Source organism: Dendrobates tinctorius, unplaced genomic scaffold (assembly GCF_039654945.1).
Source record: "Dendrobates tinctorius isolate UK_male_01 unplaced genomic scaffold, ASM3965494v1 ptg000022l, whole genome shotgun sequence".
NCBI lineage: Eukaryota > Metazoa > Chordata > Amphibia > Anura > Dendrobatidae > Dendrobates > Dendrobates tinctorius.
Window position 1 is genome coordinate 85651582 of NW_027361690.1, and position 21606 is coordinate 85673187.

At 44.2% G+C, this 21606-nt stretch overlaps 2 protein-coding genes across 3 annotated transcripts in view; both read left to right on the forward strand.

Annotated features, from left to right (window-relative positions):
• Positions 1-6063, forward strand: part of CLPX (caseinolytic mitochondrial matrix peptidase chaperone subunit X) — a 45031-nt gene extending 38968 nt beyond the window's left edge. For both annotated transcript variants that reach the window (XM_073568841.1, XM_073568840.1), the window contains 4 exons: positions 2287-2586; positions 2672-2764; positions 2942-3048; positions 4633-6063. In XM_073568841.1, the coding sequence (XP_073424942.1) occupies positions 2287-2586; positions 2672-2764; positions 2942-3048; positions 4633-4723 (591 nt within the window). In that variant the 3' untranslated portion in view covers positions 4724-6063. The remainder of the gene's footprint in view (positions 1-2286; positions 2587-2671; positions 2765-2941; positions 3049-4632) is intronic.
• An 8771-nt stretch (positions 6064-14834) lies between these two features.
• On the forward strand, positions 14835-17727 carry LOC141084257 (uncharacterized). Its single transcript, XM_073568847.1, has 2 exons — positions 14835-15912; positions 16196-17727. The coding sequence occupies exons 1-2, from the start codon at positions 15487-15489 to the stop codon at positions 16730-16732; spliced, it is 963 nt and encodes a 320-aa protein (XP_073424948.1). The 5' UTR covers positions 14835-15486; the 3' UTR covers positions 16733-17727.
• The last annotated feature ends 3879 nt before the right edge of the window (positions 17728-21606 follow it).

The window sequence follows — 21606 nt, forward strand, 5'->3', positions numbered from 1 at the left end:
TCCATGAGTGTGAAGAACGTCTGTGTGCAGCTTCTGCTTTGATCCAGGGCACTGATTTGTGCGGCACTTGGGTTAACCTCTCTATTGTGAAGTGTGGCATGTGCAGCTCCTGGCTAGGCAGGCTAGTGATACCAGCAGTGGGGACGTAAAGCAGAATGTAACAAACAGGGCTGTGGAGTCGACGTCTGTTTTGGTGGACAAAATAGACCAACTTCAACTCCTAAAATATGTAATAAATTGGGTTCAGTAGTTCAGTGCAGGATGTGCTGTAAGTATTTTCATAAGAATTTGGGAAAGTTATGAAATGTCCTATAAATGTCTGTCCTGTTTCTGACCTAAGGATCAGGGCTCTTAGTCGAGATGAATCTGTGCTGCACTTTATATACATGTGTGAGGGGGCCAGGGTGGTAGTCGTGGAGAGGTGCTGTTACATTCCCACACCCTGGCACCCAACAAATGAAACACAAAGAACATTCACGTTGGATTAGAGTTCCTTCTGCTTTGGCCATCCCGGCTCCAGATGCTCTGTTCTCACAAACCACTCCAGACACTATGCCCATGCTTAACAATTCAACTTTACTTGATAACAGAGTTCTTATCACAGATACAGCACAGTTTACGTACAGTGGTATTCCTGGAGCTTTCCCTGTCTTCCTCTCTGCCTTGTCCTGGCAATCTCTGCCTTGTTTCACTGCTGCACCACTTCTCCTTGCCCTGGGCATGGGTGCCTGGGCTCTCACTACCAACCAGCAAGTGTCATCACTATATCCCTCTGCTCTGCACCACACTCATCTTAAACTCTTCCCAGCCTGGAAAACCCCTTATGCCAACTATGCTGATCCTAACACTCTCATTCCCTTTCTCTATGGTGCCCCACTTATCAATACCCACTATTGTCCTATGCTACTGTTTTCTTCTATCCTATACACAACACATGTCAAGTACACGCACATTACAACAACAGTACATCAATACATTAACAGTCATAAGTACTATGGAACCGCACACATTTAATGTGAATACTGTTCAAAGAGGGGGAGGCATATGACTGCCTCTGTCACCCCCTTACACGTGCTCAGGAGCGACCAGTGCTGTGGGGACATTGAGCAGTCTGAGTTGATGGGTGACTTGCCGACTTCACAGCCATGGTAACCCGAAGTGCTACAAATAGCTAGTATGTAAGGAGCATAATGTATACGTAGCCCCTCAGTAACAGTGAATATTGCAGAATATTGCACCTTTTGTTCTTCTGGATCCTGAGATCACCAGTCTGGACTCTACATCCTGTGCTGCAGTGTGAGCTCTTAAGTTCCAATGATTTAGTTTTGGTGAGTTTTTCACACTGCGTATGTTCACTGGGCAAATAAACACCTCATTTCACAGTTCCAGCAAAGTGGATGGGATTTATAAAAATCCTTTTCTTGCAGACAAAAAAAGTCATTTTCTCTTGCAGGTATGCTGATTTTATGTGCAGGGTTTTCCCCATAGACTTACATTAGATGTGGAAAATCCACAGTTTAAAAAAATAACCACATGACTGCATCAATGAAGTTTTATAAAAAATCAAGTCCAACGAATCGGTCACTAGGACAAAACCAAAATACTGTCACATAAAAAATGTGATGCTCACAAACGAATAGCCCCCCTAGTATGTTGTCATTTGAGGATGGCCGTATATGCATAGCTACTGTATCATGACCTCTGACGCCTAAACTAAGTTCACACTGGGCGTTATAGAAAGGAGTCCATTCTGTGCCACATGGATAATGCACTTGGTACAAGTTGTGGTTACCTGGAAATGTACATCTGCAGGTGCTGTAAGGGTATGTTTCCATGGGCAGAAACCGGCAGCGCTTTGGGCACAGCACATGTCCGCTCCATCCAAAGCGCTGCTGGCTTTTGAACACCGGTGATTCCGCATGTGTTCATTGAACTGTGCGGAATCGCTGCATCCTATACATTGGACAGTGATATTTATCTTGCAGAGACTGTGTGTCTCCACAAGATAAATAGACATGCTGCTATCTGTGAAGGCGCGCCTCATGTCCGTTTACACAGGGAAGCCGGAGGCGTCCCTGCACGCATGGTGGACATGGGATTTAATGAAATCCCATCCACTATGCTGTAACATCTGGACGCTGCGGGTTGGATGGTGCGGCTGTACGCTGCGTCCAACCCAAATCGTTTACCATCCGTGGAAACATACCCTTACTGGCCTTGTATAAAGTATGCTTTAATACTGCCTTTCTTTTCTTGTTACCATTTTGTTTTCTCTCTGCCCTTCAGTATTTGGGGTTCGGCATCGCCTCTAATCTAGGGAAGGGCCGTAGAGCCGCTGCAGCAGCAGATCTGGCGAATAACAGTGCTGAATCGAATGCAGTACAAGACATTGAAGAGAAGGACCGGCTGCTGCGACACGTAGAAGCAAGGGACCTCATCGAGTTTGGCATGATCCCAGAGTTCGTGGGCCGCCTTCCCGTAGTGGTGCCCCTCCACAGCCTTGATGAGCAAACACTTGTACGCATCCTCACAGAGCCTCGCAATGCCGTGGTGCCACAATACCAGGCTCTGTTCAGCATGGACAAGGTTTGCTTTAAATTGGTTTGGATCATATTGTTTTTTTTTTCTCCTGTTTTTATCTTTTCACTGTAATTCATGTATTGTTTTTCAGTGTGAACTAAATGTCACTGAAGGTGCTCTGCGGGCTATTGCCAGACTGGCTCTTGAACGTAAAACTGGTGCTAGAGGCCTCCGCTCAATCATGGTAGGTTGGAGCTCATGTAATATTTTCCCTTGTTGGACGTCCGCCAGTTTACAGGCACATGACCTAGATGTAACGGGGCACTTGCTGCGCCTCTGTGACCTCCAAGCTAAACTCTGCAGCTCTACCTTACTGTCTTTTATGTAGGAGAAAAATGTAACATTTGTTTGCCTTTCAAAGGAAAAACTCCTTCTTGAGCCCATGTTTGAAGTTCCAAACTCTGACATAATTTGTGTTGAGGTGGACCAGGAAGTGGTTGAAGGTAAAAAAGAGCCAGGTTATATTCGGTAAGTCAAAGTCCTTTCTGGGAAATATCAACCAGTACTTGTGTAATGACTTCCACATCAGGCTAATCCGAATTGGTAGGTAGTCTTTAAGTCTTTAAAGGGGTTGTTGGGTTAAACATATTATTGCCTACCCACAGGAGGTGATGCAAAGTTTCTGTGGGGGGGGGGGCGGGGGTCTGTCCAGTGGGACCTGCATTGATGGGCAGAACGAGAAACTTTTCTCCCTGTCAGAATACCCAGTAGTGCTCATGCTCAACCTCCGCTCCAATCCTTCCCTATGGGGCTGCTGAGTTCTGCTCTAGGCTTTTTTCGTCAACCCCATAGTGTGTACGGAGCAACGATCGGTATGAAAATTCCCCAATCTGATCATCGTTGCTGGTCCTAGCAGTTGGACTTCCATTGTTCAGCAAATTATCCACATTATCCACAGGAGAGCTGATAACTTGTTCTAACTGGACAATCCCTTTTTAAGTGCATGGCGAGTAAAGAATTAATTTTTTTAGTGGCTCACTATAGTCTGCCAGAGACTTGGTATAAAGTGGGAGATTTGTGCTCTGTTGTGCATTAGAAAGACTACATACGCCATTACATTATGGTAACTCTTCAAGCAGACAGATTTACTACCTGAACAAGAATTAAAGGGGTTTCCTACAAACAAAAGTTAATTTTAATCAATAAATCTTGCAAATAAAATAACTTCCACAATTGGATGTGTTATAAAATAATGTTCATGTGCTGAAATAATCTTTATAAATGTGCTCCTGCTGAGTAATGTCTGTGTCTGACCGCACAGGGACATGGTCTGATCATACACAGCTCCTGAGCAGGGGAGGATGCAAAAGAGAATATACCGACAGGACAGCAGGGGATCGCAGAATATTCTTTCTGTAAGGTAACACATGTTCCTGCCTGTTTTTAAACATTGTTTTACTTTAAAGAAAGAATCAGCACTGATACTCCTGCTCTCCTGTCTCTACTCTTTTGCTTCCTCCCCTGCCCAGGAGCTGTGGTATGATCAGACCATGTCCCTGCACGGTCAGACACAGCCATTACACAGTATACAGCAGGGGCACATTTATAAGATTATCTCAGCACAGGAACATTTTATTTAAACACATCCAATTGTGGAAATTGTTATGCCAAGATCTATTGATTAAAATTAACTTTTGTTTGTGGGAAAACCCCCTTTAAGGATGCAAACTGTGAAGAATGAATGCAGTCATTTGGCAGATCCCCTTTTACGTGGAGAGATGAACTGCTGATAATGATGAATAATTGTAAACAACATAAAGGATGTGATCAGTCGTGCGCTTTCTGGGCTAGTGATTGTTGCCGAGGGGGGGGCTGCACTCCATACTTTCCTGTAAGTTATAATCATTTGACACACATTTATTGCTCCTGCCGAAAAGGTCTCAGTTATTCTGTCAGTACAGGCATAAGTTTTCTTGTGTTGTATTTATTTGGAGTTTCATAGAAGCTGAATCCATTTTTCTTCTACATTACCTCCAATTTATGAAACTAAAATGAAATGCAGGCTAATATTGTCTTGAATCTACATAATTTGTTCCAACTTCTTCTCCTTAGAACACAAAACAAAGAAGTGACAGAGGAGGAGTACGACTCCGGCGTGGAGGAGGAGGGCTGGTCTCAGCAGGCTGATGCAGCAAACAATTAGACTGTTCACTACTGTTCTCCTTCAGTGTTAAAATTGCTTATTGCCCTTTAGCGGAAAACACTTTCACAATTAGTGTAACTTTTATTACTTGGGAAAACTCACTTTTGGGAGAACAAACCAAGAAACTAATTTTAAGGAACTTCAAATTTTTACTGTAGAGGGCAGCATTTCTACAAGTCAGACAGTACCAGTGTACATTATTCGGGGCTTTTATAACACGAGGACCTTTTTTGTTAACATTTCTTAAAGCTTCATTTACTGGGAATAGCCGTGGTTCATTTTACAGTTCTGTAATGGAGATGTGCACGCCACCAAAACATGTCGGCTAGAGATGGTGCTAATCGACTCGCAGGACCTGGTCCAGTGGGCACGCCGGGAATTTGTGCCAGACAGCCGGAGCCCTGCGTCGGTCACAGGTTACTGGCATGACTTCTGGACTTAGTATGAATTGAGTCACACCATCTCTAAAGTTGGGGCTACATGGGGGGGCCTCTCGCCATATCACTAACTTCATTTCCATAAGTGTTGGTATTTCATGACCATTCAGAGATCGTTTTTTTGTTTATTTTAGTTATGGCTGTACTGGAACCTTACATGAATGCTAAAGATTTTAGTGCTGTTCTCCACCAATGCTATATTTTATCTACTAGGAATATGGGTAACACCTTGACCCCCCCCCCCTTCCTTACCTCCATTGGCATAGGTTCATACCAATGGATGCTTTACATGTGCCTGTGGCCTCCCTTTATCACTATTTGACATGATGCAATGGAAACTTGTCGTGCGTGTTGGTATAATATAGGCTACTTCCTAAAAGATATTATACACGCTCTAAATGCAGAAGTTACATGGGCCGCAGAATCGAGACAATACAACATGCTGCATCTGTGGTCCATTACTAAGTGTCCCCAGGCTGGTAGCCAGCTTCTAGCTAGCCGGTCTATTAAAACCCTTCTACAAATTCTGCATTTCCCACAGTAACCTCTATAGTAAAGGGATTGTTGGTTCTTCATGCAATCATATTTGATTGTTTTTTTTTTTGTAATTAATTTCCTGCTGGAAATGTATATCATGCTGCGGACCCCACAGTAGTGACAGGGTTGGTATGAAAAGCTTTTAAGTTATAGAAAAATACTTGTCTGCTAATTGTTTGGGTTTTTTTTTTTTTCCTGTTTTTATGATTTTAGAATTTCCCAGAAACATGGCTAAGATATGGAATTAACATTATAACTTTCACCTGAATAAACGTCTTTAGCCAAAATGTTTGTGACGCTGAAGGACTTTCATGTTCAAGTTTTGTTGTTCCTTTTAAACAAATTAAAACCTTTTTATCTCCTGTGGATTTGATGCTGGTGAAAGAGTTAAAATTAATTTACTGGAAGGATAAGTACCGTATATACTCATGTATAAGCCAAGATTTTCAGCCCATTTTTTTAAAGGGGTTGTCCGGGCTTTTCACATAATCTCAGTACGAATATGGGCTGCAGAATGCTGACAATAAGTAATTTACCTTCTGTGGCCAGTTTGCACGGTTTCCAAGATATGTATAGAAAGAACACCGTGAGCACAACTCAAGATGGTGCTAAGGTTAGGTTCGGTCCCTTCTGATAGATGCCTATAAGCTCTACACAACCATATACCACACGGTAAGTTTCACATTCTTATGGATTGCTGCTATATATTTTCTATGGCTCCTTCTAAAATATTTGGCGTGATATGGGCAGTGTGGGATACCTGGCGTTATCTGCGACCATTTTATCCTATTTTTGTATGACCATTTTGACTATTGTATGTATATACTTCTGTTTTCCTTTTGTTTTTTTTCCTTTGTTATCTTTTCTGTTTTATATGACATTTTGTTTTTTTATTTACCCTTGTAGTAACTGAAGAAGGTCACATTGACCGAAACGTCTTTTTCGTGTACTACAATAAACCGCCTTGCAAATACCTTTAAGTTGAGTGCTAGGTTTATATTTGTTGGTTTCCAAGATATGATCTCTTGCTTGTAAGAAAAACGTCCGGGGGGGGGGGGGGGTGTTCTGGCATTGAAATGAAACTGGTCGTTTCCTCCTACACTACTAAAAACCTGCCCTCTATAGCAACAACCCCACCCTCCATAGCAACAGGCCTTCCACGTCCACATGAACAAGCCCTCCTCACACAGTAACAAATCCTCCCCCTCTAGCAGCCTCAGTGCAGAGAGCAGAACCACCCAGCTGCTCCTCCCCCAGACACACACTGATCAGTGATCTATGGAAAGTGAAACTATTGAGGAGGAAACGACCAGTTCTCATTTCAATGCCAGAACACACCCCCCTGGACGTTTTTCATAGAAGCAAGAGATCATATCTTGGAAAAGGTGCAAACTAGTGACAGAAGGTAAATTACTTATTGTCAGCATTCTGCAGCCCAGATATGCACTGAGATTATGTGAAAAGCCTGGACAACCCCTTTAAGGCTGAAATTCCCCCTCTTGTCATATACTGGGGGCTTGCGGTGGAGGGGGAGCGGGGGTGTTAGAATCCATACTCAGCCCCTCCTGGCAAGTCTCTGCAGCCCCTGCTTCTCCATAGGTTTCCTGCACCTGTGTTCAGGGTTACATGGTACCGCTCATTAAAGTCATGAATATGCGCATATTTATGACTTTAATGAGCGGTACCACGTGACCACAGAAAGACCGAGGGAGAAGCAGGGGCTGCAGAGAAGACCGTGAGTATGATGGGGGGGGGGGGGTGGCAGAGCAATATTCACCTGTCCCCGTTCCATCGCCGTGCACCGCTCTGTCTCCCGGGTCCTCTGGCTGTGACGTTCAGCAGAGGGCGCGATGACTTAGTCAGTGCGCACCCTCTGCTGAACGTCACTGCAGAGACCCGGGAAATGTAGCGGGGACCGATAAATATCGCCAGTGCCGGGGGCCTGAGTCAGCGGCGACACTGGCACCTGGCCCTCATAGCGTGCCAGTGTCACCACCTGCTCAGGACACCGTCACCTGGCCCCCAGTGAGAGGTGAGTATGTCATTTATTTATTTATTTTTAATTGCAGCAGCAATATGTGGGGAGTTATCTATGGAGCATATTCTTGGGCCAGCATTAACCCTTGTGCAGCACCACCCTCGGGTTATACATGGGTCAATAAGTTTTCCCAGTTTTCTGTGGCAAAATTGGGGGTGGGGGGGTAGGGGTCCGGCTTATACGCGAGTATATACGGTATACATTTACATCCATACACAAGCACTGCAATCGTAGAAGATGGTTAACAATTTCACATCCTAATAGTCAGTGCCACTTTCCATTATGACTTGAAATTGCAGAGATTCACCCAACAGCAGCTCAATTAACTCTTTAACCCTACACTCACGTTGACCATGAGTAGACAGAAGCAGATCCCTCCCTCTTATCACCCTGTTGGCTCCCTGCAGTGCGATCCCAAGGAACCAGTGATTGCTATGGCATCTGAAGACCTAAAGATGACCTACAGGTCTGCCATGAATCAATGCCTAAAGGTCCATTTAAATGGACCGACCAGCGGCATCATATAACTGCAGATCAGTAAACGTTTACCGCAGGATGACTAAAGCAAGCCATGCGCATTGAGCAATCTATTAGATTGCTTAGTGCACGTAGGCCGCCACAGTTCTCGGCCATGCGTGATCTGTCTACATAGGATGGCACACTGCTGAGGACTGATCTTTTATGCTACACACAAAATCACTTCAGCAATGAGCTGGGACTTTGCTTGTTCGTCGGGTGAACAGCAGCCTGTTTACATGGCAAGAAAAGTGTGAAGTAATGCATGTTCACGATTCTCCTGCAGTGTAAATGCCCCTTAAACGGAATATGTCAGCAGGTTTTTGTATGTAATCTGAAGAGAACAGGCGGTAAAGGGTGAAGACACAGAATTGAGCTGTGGGTCACTTCTCGGGCTGTGTGCTGTTTACTTACAGTCAAGGTTTTATCACCAGGACACTATCATTGCTGTTGCTAGCTACCTGCGTGCCTTGTTGCCCCACTCTGCCCCCTGCCTGTGATGAGCAGCTCACTCTCCTAGACTTTGTACACACACACACCACCTGGTGTTGTGGGGTTAGCTTTCTCAGCTCTGCTGCATGTTACATCTCAGAGCTCTGAGTGTATCACAACTGCTGCACCCAGGAAACTACGTGATACGTCATTGGAAACGGGGGTCTTGAACTTTGTCAGCACAAAATGACTTCAAACTGAGTCCCTTTAATAGACCATGAGGCACCTTGTTGGGCATTGTTAGTGATTGTGACAGGACTTTTTTTTTTTTTACAATATTTTTTATAAGAAACACAAAATTGAGACATTTTTCAGAAGTCATTTATTCAAATAAAAAAACCCACGCAAAAGATACACATCTAGTATGTCTGTATCCACAATAACAATCCAATGAAAAAGATCTATAAATATATATTATATATATTTTTTTTTTTATTCCACAAACTGAACATCACAATAAAAAATGACAAACTGCAGCAGAACTGCGTGTCTTTTGTGCATTCTGCGGCACTTAAAAGGAAATGAAAAATGTGTGTACCAATAAAAACTACAGCTTGTTACGCACAAAAAAAAGCTCTATTGAACTTGGTAATCCGTAAAAAAAACATTGTTTTAAAGGGGTTTTTTTATGCAAAGGTAATGAAATAAAATTAAGCATCGTTGTAATTGTGGTACTACAAAGATACAGCTCCATTTATCCTGCACAATGCTCATCGCCCAAAAAATAAAAAGCAATTGCTGCATTGGTTTTTCTTTTTTTTTTCTTTTTTTTTTCTCCCTCATTTCTCCACACACATATTAAGTATTCAAAAAGTAATATGTACTCCGAAGTGTGTACATGTGGATTGCTGTGCGTGTTGATTTCTCTTACAAATGGTGATCAAAAAGTTCTAGATCTATCCAAAAATTGGATTAAGGAAAACTACATCTTGTTGTGCCAAAAAAAACCTCTCCCGTACCACTTCTGCCAGAAAAGAATACGATATGACTCTCAGAACCTGGCGATACAGTAACAAATGTTTTTTTTCAATGTTTTCTTACATTTATACAAACAAAATGACAAATTAGATTTTACTGTAGTTGTGCTGATCCACAGAATAAAGTAAGGACTTTATGCAGCAAATGAAAAACATAAAATATTAAAAAGGATATAGGAGACTGTTTTCATTTGTTCTATTTCTTGACAGATACATTTGCTATTGATTTGTGTGTACCCGAACATGGTGCCACTGACAAATAGAGCTTTCTTTGAAAAAAAAAAAAAAAAAACCTTGTACAGCTGTGTCTACAGGGCATGAACATTTTATGTCTCCTGGACCGTGACTGTTAAAACTGTAGATGTTAAGGCCCATTTAGGTCTAGTCCTTAAGGTGTTAAATGAGCAATTATTGGGGGTTGATTTTGTATAAATAAATTGATGGCTCCCAAATATGGCTATTAAGAAAAGTGTTAAAAAATAATTATGGTGCTGTGTTTGTAAATGACGTGTCTCGCTGCAGGAGTCTGACCCAGCCCTCTGGTCTAACCTCTCCTAATACACTTTTGCAAGACTAGTAAGCTATAAAAATAAGCAGCTGGATTTTGCAGCTGATCATAGTGTGCTGCTGGGCCGAATGAGAATTAGTATACTGGCGTCTTACACCTGCCCCTTATGGTGACCACCTTGACCTCCCTCTCCTAATTTTTCTTTTATATTTTTAAAAATATGATTTGTACGCCAAAATCAAAAATAGGACCGAAACACAAATGTAAAAAAAATATAATGTGAAAATTCTAACATGCTCAATGACGCTAGCTCAGAGGCACCTTCCGAACAATCCCTGGGCAGTGCGAGTTAACCCCATTAGCCCTAGTAAATCCCCTATTAGAGCCTTGGGATTTTTTAAAAAAGTTAGGTCTCCTGTGTCTTAAATTTAGGACAGAGGAGCCCCCTTTCGGATCTGGTTCCTCCTCCCGAAAGAAACCAAGGATATGTCCGGCATGTAACACTAAATTGCCAGAAGCACATAGTTGTGGTTTTTTTTTTTTTTTTAAATCTGTGGATCCTTAATGAGGAACAGTCTTTTATGGCTGACGTGCTGTCTATGATCCGAGAAGAGGACTAGAGTACAACCTTTGGGAGCAAACCACCCCAGAATGTTCAGAGTATGCTCCGTCATAAGGCTATGTGCCCACGCTAGCGTTGTTAAACGCTCAGGAAACTGATCCCCTTCCCAGAAAACGCGCGTCTTTTTTCCGCACGTTTTTTGCAAAAAAGCCACGCGTTTTTGACGAGCGGTTTCTGGGAACATTGGGGAAGGCTAAAAACGCTCAGCAATGCGGAAATTAATGAGCATGCTGCGTTTTTAGCCGCTAAGGCTAGTTTCACATTAGCGTTTACGGCCGCAGCGTCGGGCTGCGCACGGCCGCCGCTAAGCCCCGCCCCCTGTCACGCCTCTGCCGGTAGCTCCGCCTACGGGCGCATGACTCTGCATGCGTCCTGCGTCCCCTATCTTTAGCACTGAGGACGCAGGCCGAGCGCAGGTAGGTGTTTGGCGGCGCATGTGTCCTTTTGACGGTGCGCTGAGCGCACCAAATTGCTACAGGTTGCGTTGGGCGCTGGTTGGTGCTCCATCAAAAGGACGCATGCGCCGCCAAACATACCTGCGCTCGGCCTGCATCCCCAGTGCTAAAGATAGGGGACGCATGCAGCGTCATGCGCCCATAGGCGGAGCTACCGGCGGAGGTGCGGCAGGGGGCGGGCTTAGTGGCGGCCCGACGCTGCGGCCGTAAACGCTAATGTGAAACTAGCCTAAGCGATTCCTCAGCAGTTAAAAACGCATGCATTGGCACAAAAAGCCAAAAACACATGCAAATTAATTTGAAGCATCTTTTAAGCGTTTCTGCAGCCTCTGAGCCGGCACAAACGCTGTGGAAACGCTTAAAACGCAACGTGGGCACACAGCCTAAAAGAGCAAGATGGGAGAAGGAGGAATCCTCGGAGGAAGAAGCATATTCCGATCAAGACCTAGAAGGCGAGGAAGATCCTCCCCAGATTCCCTCAGAAGAGAGGAAAGAAAGTATTAAGCTACGTACCAGTAACTATTTTTCGGAACCCCATGATGGCACCACGAGAGAGGGGATTCGCCCTTCAGGAGCAGGAAACCTACAAATACAAAAGGGCGGCACCTCTCCCACGCATCAGTTGGATTACAGAGCTTGAGAGGCTACCATGGTTAGTGGAACAGCATATATACAATCTATATCTCCTATTTACAATTTCTATACCATCTCCCATATAAGGTAAATCCGTGAAACAATGTTCTAAAGGCGTGCACCCCTATACGTGAACAAGGGAGGGAACTAAGGGTGCTGTCATGGGCTTCCGAAAAATACCGTTAACGGTACGTAACTTAATACTTTATTCGGACTCCCATGAAAGCACCACGAGAGAATTACAGAGATGTAAACTAATTTAGGGAGGGACTACAGCCTTCAGCACCCGAAGGTGAGATCTGAGGAGGCACCCATGTCTAACCGATAGTGGTTAAAAATGGTGGAAGATGACCAGGTGGCCGCCTTATATATCTGGTCAATTGACACTCCCGATCTCTGCCCAAGATGACGCCATGGCACGAGTGGAATGCACCCTCAAATTCTGTGGAGCTGGACCGCCACCTGCTGTGTAGGCAAGAGAGATAGCCTCCCTAATCCACCTTGCTAATGTGCGTTTGGAAACTCTACACCCTTTCCTGGGACCTTGGAAGGATAGAAATAATGCGTTCTTCCTCCAAGGACCCGTGGCTGATAGATGTTAAAAGATGCCTACTTAAATATTTAACGCCTGAAGTTTTGTTCCTTAGGATTGGTCGGATTAGGGAGGAAGGAAGGCAGAACTATCTCTTGTGTCCTGTGAAAGTGTGATGCTACCTTGGGAAGGTATGCCGGGTCCGGCCTTAGGATTACTTTATCATGTAAGAATTCTGTATAAGGGGGCAATCTGGAAAGTGCCTGTATATCGCTTATTCTACGTGCGGATGTTTTTGCTACCAGAAAAGCTGTCTTGAGTGATATAACCTTTAGTGAAGCTGAATCTAGAGGTTCGAATGGTTTTTTTGTCATGGCTGTAAGGACTAAATTTGAGTCTCATGGTATACATCTGTCCTTGTGTATGGGTCTCGATCTAGCAGCCGCTTTGATGAATCTCGCCACCCAATAGTTGCTGGCAATATCGCATGCAAATAGGGCCCCCATGGTTGAAACCTGTACCTTTAATGTACTTGTGGAGAGACCCAATTTGAGGTCCCTCTGGAGGAATTACAGAATCTGTTATGTGGGTATTTCATCCCTGACAAACTCAAAGGTGGACAGGAATCGCCTCCAGGTTCTAGCATAGATATTTGTGGTAGCTTGTTTTCTGCTTTTCAGGAGGGTATCAATTACATTAAATTTTTGGAAAAACCTCTATTTTTCAATAGTGTCCTCTCAAACACCGCCCCCTCAGACTCCGCCACCCCGTGCTTGACCGGAAGTTACACGGGACGCCCGGGCGTTCCCTTACACTGCGCTCCTCGGTCCCCGGCACCACGCAGCTGTGCCACCACCGACCACGCCGCCGGGACCCAGGGGGCATACTCACCGGCGACTGGTCTTTTTCCATGGAGATGGACATCCTCCGGATACCGCTCCCTGCTGTACACGCCACCGCCGTGCGCCCATCTGGGACCACCGTGGCGTCTTCCAGGAGCTCCGCACCTGGCCGAGGTAGGAGACCCCCCACGCTACCTGCACCAGCCTGGGATCCAGCATTTCGTCTGTAGGATCCCATCCCCTCAGGAACAGGAAACCAACTGATGCGTGGGAGAGGTGCCGCCCTTTTGTATCTGTAGGTTGGTTTCCTGTTCCTGAAGGGCGGATCCCCTCTCTCATGGTGCTGTTATGGGAGTCCGAATAAATATTTTCTCGTCCAAGAATACTATTTGTTACGAGCTGTGCAGAGTACCATGAGGATTGAAGATATCCAAATGGCGCACTCAGTGCAGGGCAAGATGTTCAAGGGACTGCAGACGCGCAGAAATTGTTTCAAGTCAACAAACATGATGATGATGATGGAGGAATGGGAAGATACAGAGAAGAGCTACGTCTCCCCTTTGATCCTAAGGAAGTCAAAGTTTTGGAAGAAGTCCCCAAAATTGGTATTCCTATTGCCAGAATGGCAAAGAAAACCTCAATACCGTTTGAGGATAAAGGGCCTTTTACACTAAACAACGCACCAGCGATAACGATAGCGATCCGACCAGGCATAGATCGCTGTTGTGTCGTTACGTGATCGCTAGATAGCTTTCAAACAGTCCACTCTCGTCAACGACTCTAGAGAGATCAGCGATCTGCATAGCGACCTCGTTGCTCGTTGAGTACCTTTCACATTACTAAACAAAAAACGATTCAGACCTCGGTGGGCGTGCTTCAGCGTTTAATTTACAACGCCCCCCAAAGCGCCGATTGGTGGTCACCGCTACGCTGTCATTGGCCGGCGGCGTCATTAAAGAGGACGTAATAGCGTTACAGTTTAAATCTCTGGAGCGCCGTGGTTAGCTTAAACCAGCATTTTTCTCCCTAGAGACAACAGTGCATTTTTGGTTCGATTTCGCTATTCGACCTTCAGCAACCCTCTTGAAGGATCATCATCATCATTGGTTATTTTCAAATACCTCCATTTTGAATATCATCTCAACAGTGCAAATTTTTTTATATTTTTTCTCCCTAACTTTCGGAATTTTCGCAACGTCAAAGGTAAGTTTATCTTGGTTCCAAAGTTTTATTTATTTTTTTATGCCCTTTTTTTTTTTTTTTTTATTTTATCGTTTTATTTTAGTGTACTGTAGAAACCGCGCCCGCCCCCATTTTTGTAATTGTTGAACGGGATACCTTTCTAGGACAGCGACATAGCTTATGCGATTCAAACTCTTTTTTATTGTGTCTATGTTCATTTTGTCCATATGCACATGTCCGAGCAGCCATTTTAGTTTTGAAACCGCGCCCGCCCCCATTTTTGTAATTGTTGAACGGGATACCTTTCTAGGACAGCGACATAGCTTATGCGATTCAAACTCTTTTTTATTGTCTATGTTCATTTTGTCCATATGCACATGTCCGAGCTGCCATTTTAGTTTTGAAACCGCGCCCGCCCCCATTTTTGTAATTGTTGAACGGGATACCTTTCTAGGACAGCGACATAGCTTAGGCGATTCAAACTCTTTTTTATTGTGTCTATGTTCATTTTGTCCATATGCACATGTCCGAGCAGCCATTTTAGTTTTGAAACCGCGCCCGCCACCATTTTTGTAATTGTTGAACGGGATACCTTTCTAGGACAGCGACCAAGCTTATGCGATTCAAACTCTTTTTTATTGTGTCTATGTTCATTTTGTCCATATGCACATGTCCGAGCAGCCATTTTAGTTTTGAAACCGCGCCCGCCCCCATTTTTGTAATTGTTGAACGGGATACCTTTCTAGGACAGCAACATAGCTTAGGCGATTCAAACTCTTTTTTATTGTGTCTATGTTCATTTTGTCCATATGCACATGTCCGAGCAGCCATTTTAGTTTTGAAACCGCGCCCGCCCCCATTTTTGTAATTGTTGAACGGGATACCTTTCTAGGGCAGCGACCAAGCTTATGCGATACAAACTATTTGTTATAAAATGTATGTCCGTACCTAAATGAAAGAGTTCTCACCATTTCCTTTCTTTTTTATTACAGATGGCATCAAGTAGCCAAGTTGCTAACAGCCAAGAGTTCATACGCCTATTTATTGAGATGTATCGCTCACTGCCCTGCCTATGGAAGGTGAAGTCTCCTGATTACAGTAACAAATACAAGAAGAAGGTTGCATATGAAAAACTTGTCAATCTATATCAAGAAAATCACCCAAGCGAAACAGTTAACGAGGCTGTTATTAAAAAAAAAATTCAAGCTCTACGCACAGTGTTCAAAAAGGAATTGAACAAGGTGGAAAAGTCTACAAGGTCTGGGGCAGGTACCGATGAAGTGTATGTTCCGAAGTTGTGGTACTACAACTTGCTGGAGTTTACGCGAGACCAGGAAATCCCCAGGGTTATGCACTGTTCTATGTCACTGCCACAAGAGGAAGAAACAGTGACACGGCCTGATTCCCCTCTAGTCGATGTAAGTATGTTTTGGGTTTCCCTCCAATAACCTATGATACATATATATGTACATGGTACAGTTGAGTTTTAGTCATTAAGTTGATGATTTGTAACTTTGTTCACAGCTGATACCTCTTCATTTTAAATTGGTTTATCATTACATAATTTCTACACATTTTGTCGATGACAGTACATAGCCAGTACCAATGTTCACACCCCCTCTTAATAAATTATTGTTATGTGTTTAAAAAACACTCGTTTTACTTTTTCTGTGTTTTAACCTTGTTTTTCTGTTCTTGCAGCATGTAACAGAAGAGGTGTCACCTACACCATGTGTAATTCCTGAAACCCCTGCAACATCAAACCCAACCGACGAGGAGGCAAGTGTGTCCGTGGGAGCGTACACTGTGCAAAGGCGTAACCCTGTGAGTAGAAAAAGAAAGGCCACCGCTCCACCTTTTCCTGAGTTTGTCGATATAGCAAAGAACATATTGTCGCTGCAGGAAAAGCAAGCCATTGGGGGCTTTGCGCACATGGTGGACGAAAGACTTCGGTCTCTGGACGTTACACAAAGGCTTCAGGCTGAGAGAATTATATTCGAAGCGCTAAATAAAGCTGCTGTTGGACAACTAAAAGACAGTTATATTCTGGTGGATTCCCAAGCAATGTCAATAACCCCATGGCCGCAGACACAAGAACAGGTAACAAGCACGCCAAGAAGGGCGATTCAGCCGCTACACAGCATGAACTTTGGAACCCCACATTGGCAGTGTGGCCCATTCATAAATCCTGGAAGGCAGCAACTGAATGACTCAGACTTTAGTTACACTCAATTATAGTTGTTATGTTAACTTTTTGTATTAACAAAATTGTTTGGTTTTTCTTTTTTGTTTGTTTATAAAAAATAAAAAGTGAAATTTAAATGTTTGCATTACACATGACTACAATTCCAAGTCCTTTCTAGACTGAGACAAAAATTGTTTTGCCAGTTAGGCTTTTTAATTTCTTTCTTTAAGACTGATTTTTAAACAAACCATGAAAGTTTAACATATGTCAACATGACATAGACAATTTTTTTAAACAAAACAAAAAAAAATTAAATGTTATCACCCTGCGGTTGGGCTGCCACAAATTGGTCCAGCATCACTCCGAGTTGGTGTAACGCAGACATCGCCCTCCTGTGTGCTGCCAAGAGTTCAGGTAAGGTTGGTATTTCTGTTGAGGAAATTTACATTGTTGATGGCGGTTTTGTAAATGTCCATGCATACGGTGCCATAGTATGTGGAGCAGCATATGGTGGCATAATGTGGGTTTGGTAGCAAATGGGCCATATCCTATGGATCGCAATATGGGGCCATAGTGTTAAGTGGCAGCAGATGGGTGCATACGGTTCATGCTTGTGGTCAAACACTTACGTTTTTGTTGCGCCTCTGACTCTTCAGAAGAGGAGATAACAGCCCTTCCACGTCGAGTGGCAACACGTACTAGAAAATAAAATGTCTAAATAAAGAGTATGCCAGCAACTGTTACACAAATTATAATTTCTCACATGCTTAAAAAAAAAAAAAAAAAAAAATTATTACCGGAGGTCGAGTCAGCTCCAGCTTCCCGGAGTGATACTGGAGAAAACACACCAATTGGGGATGAAGTGGAGGAAGCAATTTGTGGTTGAGGCGTTGAGGGGGGTGAGGGGGTCCTTACGGGCTCAGGTATCTAAAAATATGAAATTGAGCATTGAACATTTCCAAAGCGGTGAAAACATAAAAAAAAAGAAACGGTATTGTAATACTCCATTATTGTTTCCTCCCTGGAATAAACTTTGGTTTTTATTTACCGTTCGGCTTATGTGAACCATGACTTCTTTCCCCCCCCCCTATTCTTGTAATTTTCAACCCAATAACAATACTAATAACATGAACAAACGCATTTTATACACTTACGGACTCTGCTTCAGGAGATGCTTGCACCGCCTGGCTTGCGTGTGCTGCGGGGGATGTTGGTGCTGCAGGTGCTGATGGGGCTGGGGCCGCCGCATGCGCCGCTGTTTGGAAAAAACAAAACTGAGGGCAAAACGACTTATATTTGCGTTGTGCAATTTCACTTGTGCGAATCATATATTTTTTTTTTTTTTTTTTTTACACTGTAAACCCTGTTGGAAAAAAAAAAAAAAAAAACAAACATATGTTTAAAACATACTATCTGGAACACTCACCTCGGTCCCTCCGCACTTGTTGTTGGAGGCTGGTGAGGAGGTCTCTTGAGCGAAAGCGCAGATCTGCCAGTTTTTTTCTGATTTGCGTTGTGGTGCGTTCAACTCCGAACCGGCGTAACAGTCCTCGCCTGATCCTACGCAACACAGCCCGCTTGTGTCTCATGGGGTGTGCATGCGCCTGTCCACACGCATAATCGCGCCTCTCCATCTCCTGTACCAGGAAACGCATTTCGGCCTCCCCCCAAGGTGTAGCTCTCTGTCTACCAGCCATTGCTTCCTGTTTTGCTTTCACAACGCAGCAGGGACGGCCACAAGAACGTCGTGACGTCACGACGTTTTCCCGCCTCATTTGGTGACGCTACTGCGTACTTTTTGTTATGGTACTACTGCGCGCTTATCGGTGACGCTATAGAGTCCACTTAAGGGCGGTTGTAAAATGGCGTGTTAACGGATCGCTACAGTGCTGATACTGTGTCTCAGGGCTATGTTATTTTTTTTTTCTTTTAAAAACCAGTAACACTTTGAAAAGTAGCAACTATGTGAATTTATTGTTGTTTTTATCACACAAGAATGAAATAAACATGTTAAATAAACACTTTTGCTGTCTAGATTTCATGCTGCCAAGTAACAGCACCAGGCCCATTAAAATATTGGCAGTATTGGTCCCTGCAGGCCTTAGCATCATCACGGTTTCTTCCCCTTGCCAGTGCTTGAAGTCCAGGTACTGCGGGATCATTGTCGCGCCACCTACCAAGAACAAGCTGACCATTTGTTGTGTCAACAGAGTCCACAAAGGCAGGCGGAGTGTAATCATTTGCATCGCGGCGCCGCAGAAAATTGTGCAGCACGCAACAAGCCATAACGACCGAGTCAATGGATTGCAACTTTAGGTTTATGGGTGTGTGGAAAATCCGAAAGCGGCTGGCCATGATGCCAAACGCATTCTCAACAACCCTTCGTGCCCTTGACAAACGGTAGTTAAATATACGTGTTTGCTCCGTCACACTTTTTTGTTGGTACGGTTTCAGTAGATTCGCATGCAGCGCGAAGGCTTCATCACCGACAAAAACAAAGTTGAGGTTGGCGGTTGTCTCTGTGTTGGGAGGCAGGTTCAGGTCACAATTGGTCAATCGCTCTCCAAAAAGTGTATGTTCTAACACTCCACCATCTGAAATCCTGCCGTTCATGCCAACATCAACATTTATGAACTCGTAGTTTGCATTAACAAGGGCCATAAGGATTACACTAAAATAGCCCTTATAATTGTAAAAATAGGATCCACTGTTCGGCGGTTGGGTGATCCTCACATGTTTACCATCCAAAGCCCCCCCACAGTTTGGGAACTGCCAAAGCCGCTCAAAATCAGAGGCAATATTTTTCCACTCCGCCACTGTTGTAGGAAACTGGATGTAGCTCCTGAGGCTTTGAACTATGGCATTGCATGTTTCAGGAATCAAACTGCTGAGCAGTGACAAAGAAACGGCAGAAGAAAATTGCAGATCTTTCAGTGATCGTCCGGTGGCCAGGAATCTCAGCGTCACGGTCAATCGTTCGTCTACCGGCACAGCAGCTCGCATTTTGGTATTTCTCCTTTCAATCAATGGCGTCACCCTGGCTAGTAAAAATTTGAAAGAGTCCTCTGACATCCGCAGATAGTTCTTGAAATCCTGAGGATTGTTCTCCTGCAGTTCTCTTACGAGCTGCATGTGTGAGAATTCGGACCTCTTCGCCAACCACTCTCTGGTCCACATGCGCCGCTTTCTTTTGGAACGCCTCTCTTGCATCTGTGCCTCTTCATGTAGCCGACCAGCCTCCAACACCAAAGCAGCAGCCACAATAGCACGCTCTGCGCCGTTCATGATATACAAACTGCAACATAAAATAAAATCAATAGACGATTTGGTAACAAGAGCTTCATTTGTATAAAGCCAACACAATAATCATTAACAGTATTACTCTAAAAAAAAAAAAAAATGGTACTATTGAAATACATACCTGGCAAACAGAGTTGTTCTTTTGATGAATAAAATGAATCCACTAATAAAAGCGCAATAGCGATTACAATAGGGACGCCGAAGCAACCGCGTTGTGAAAGCCGTTAAAATATATACGCTGTAGCGACTCACACTGGAACCAAACCGGTTAACATCCAATATGCTTGGGAACAAAGTGTTGAATGAGGCGTTCAAGCGTTGTCTTTTATACCTTTTTTGTCAGATACATTTCGCACATTGTCAGCGCTTTGAAGACCAATAGGGAAGAGGAGGCGTGGCAGGTAAGTCACGCCTGTGTCGCTGAGCCATGCGTCGTTATTGACGTCGCTCATCGTTTTAAAAGCTTCAAACACAACGATAATTACTGGACAGCGGGACGTCAGCGATGGAAAAATGTACCTGCACATTCGAGCACGATCAGCGATAGCCGACGGGGGGTCCGGTCGCTGCTACCTTTCACACTTAACGAGATCGCTAGCGTGATCGCTGTCGCGTCACAATATCGGTGTCGCTTGAGCGATATCATTAGCGATCTCGCTTAGTGTAAAACCCCCTTTAGTCATGTCTCCAAGACGCCATGGATAAAAAGACTGAGGGATTACGAAGGAGTTGGGATGCATCAGCTGCCATCATTAGGGCCAATATAGCCGCCACCTCAGTAGCTAGGTCCATGTGCCTTTGGAAGATGAGCTAACAGCTCAATTAAAATCCAACGCCCCTAGAGAAGTGGTTTTAGAATCTCTGTTACAAACGGATACTCGGGTCATGACGGATGCACCAGCAGAATCTGTGTGGTTTGAAGCCATAAGTAACGTCTAACTCAGCGAAGTGAGCAAGTGAGCTATCTGGCTGAAAACATGGTCAGGGGACAGCCACTCTAAAAGTAAACTCTGCTCCAGCCCGTTCTCAGGTGTTCATGTCTTTAGGCCGATCTTGGACGAAATTCTAGAGAGGGCTTCTGATGACAAAAAAGGTTTTCCTGAACAAACATCCAAAAGGTATCACTACTTTCGCAAACCCTATCCATCCCAGAAATCAGATGTCAGGGAGTAGGGTAAAACGGGAAGATGGAGCTACCCAAAGTGAGGTAAAGGTAGAGTTGCCAAATTTACTTCGTGGCCATTCGAGAGACCCTGATGCCAGAGGAGTCTGATTGGGGGGGGGGGGGGGGGGTTGGGGGCTTCAGTTTTTCGTGAAGGGGTGGCAGGCCATTGTAAGGTTGCCAGGGTCGTAGGTGTGGCAACGAGCTGTAGTGTTCCCACACCTTGGCGCCCCACAAATTAAGTATAATGTCCCTTCTGCTGTATGTGCAGCATGCGCAACAGAACACTCACGCTAATTGCCGGAGTCCCCTTTGCTTCTATCATCCCGGATTCAGATCCACGGGTCTCACAAACAACTTCAGATTCAATGTCCATTTGTAATGGTTCAGCTTTACTTATTAACAAGGTTTTCATTACAGATGTGGCACAGTGCGTACATAGGGAAAGCCCTAGGAATGTCACTG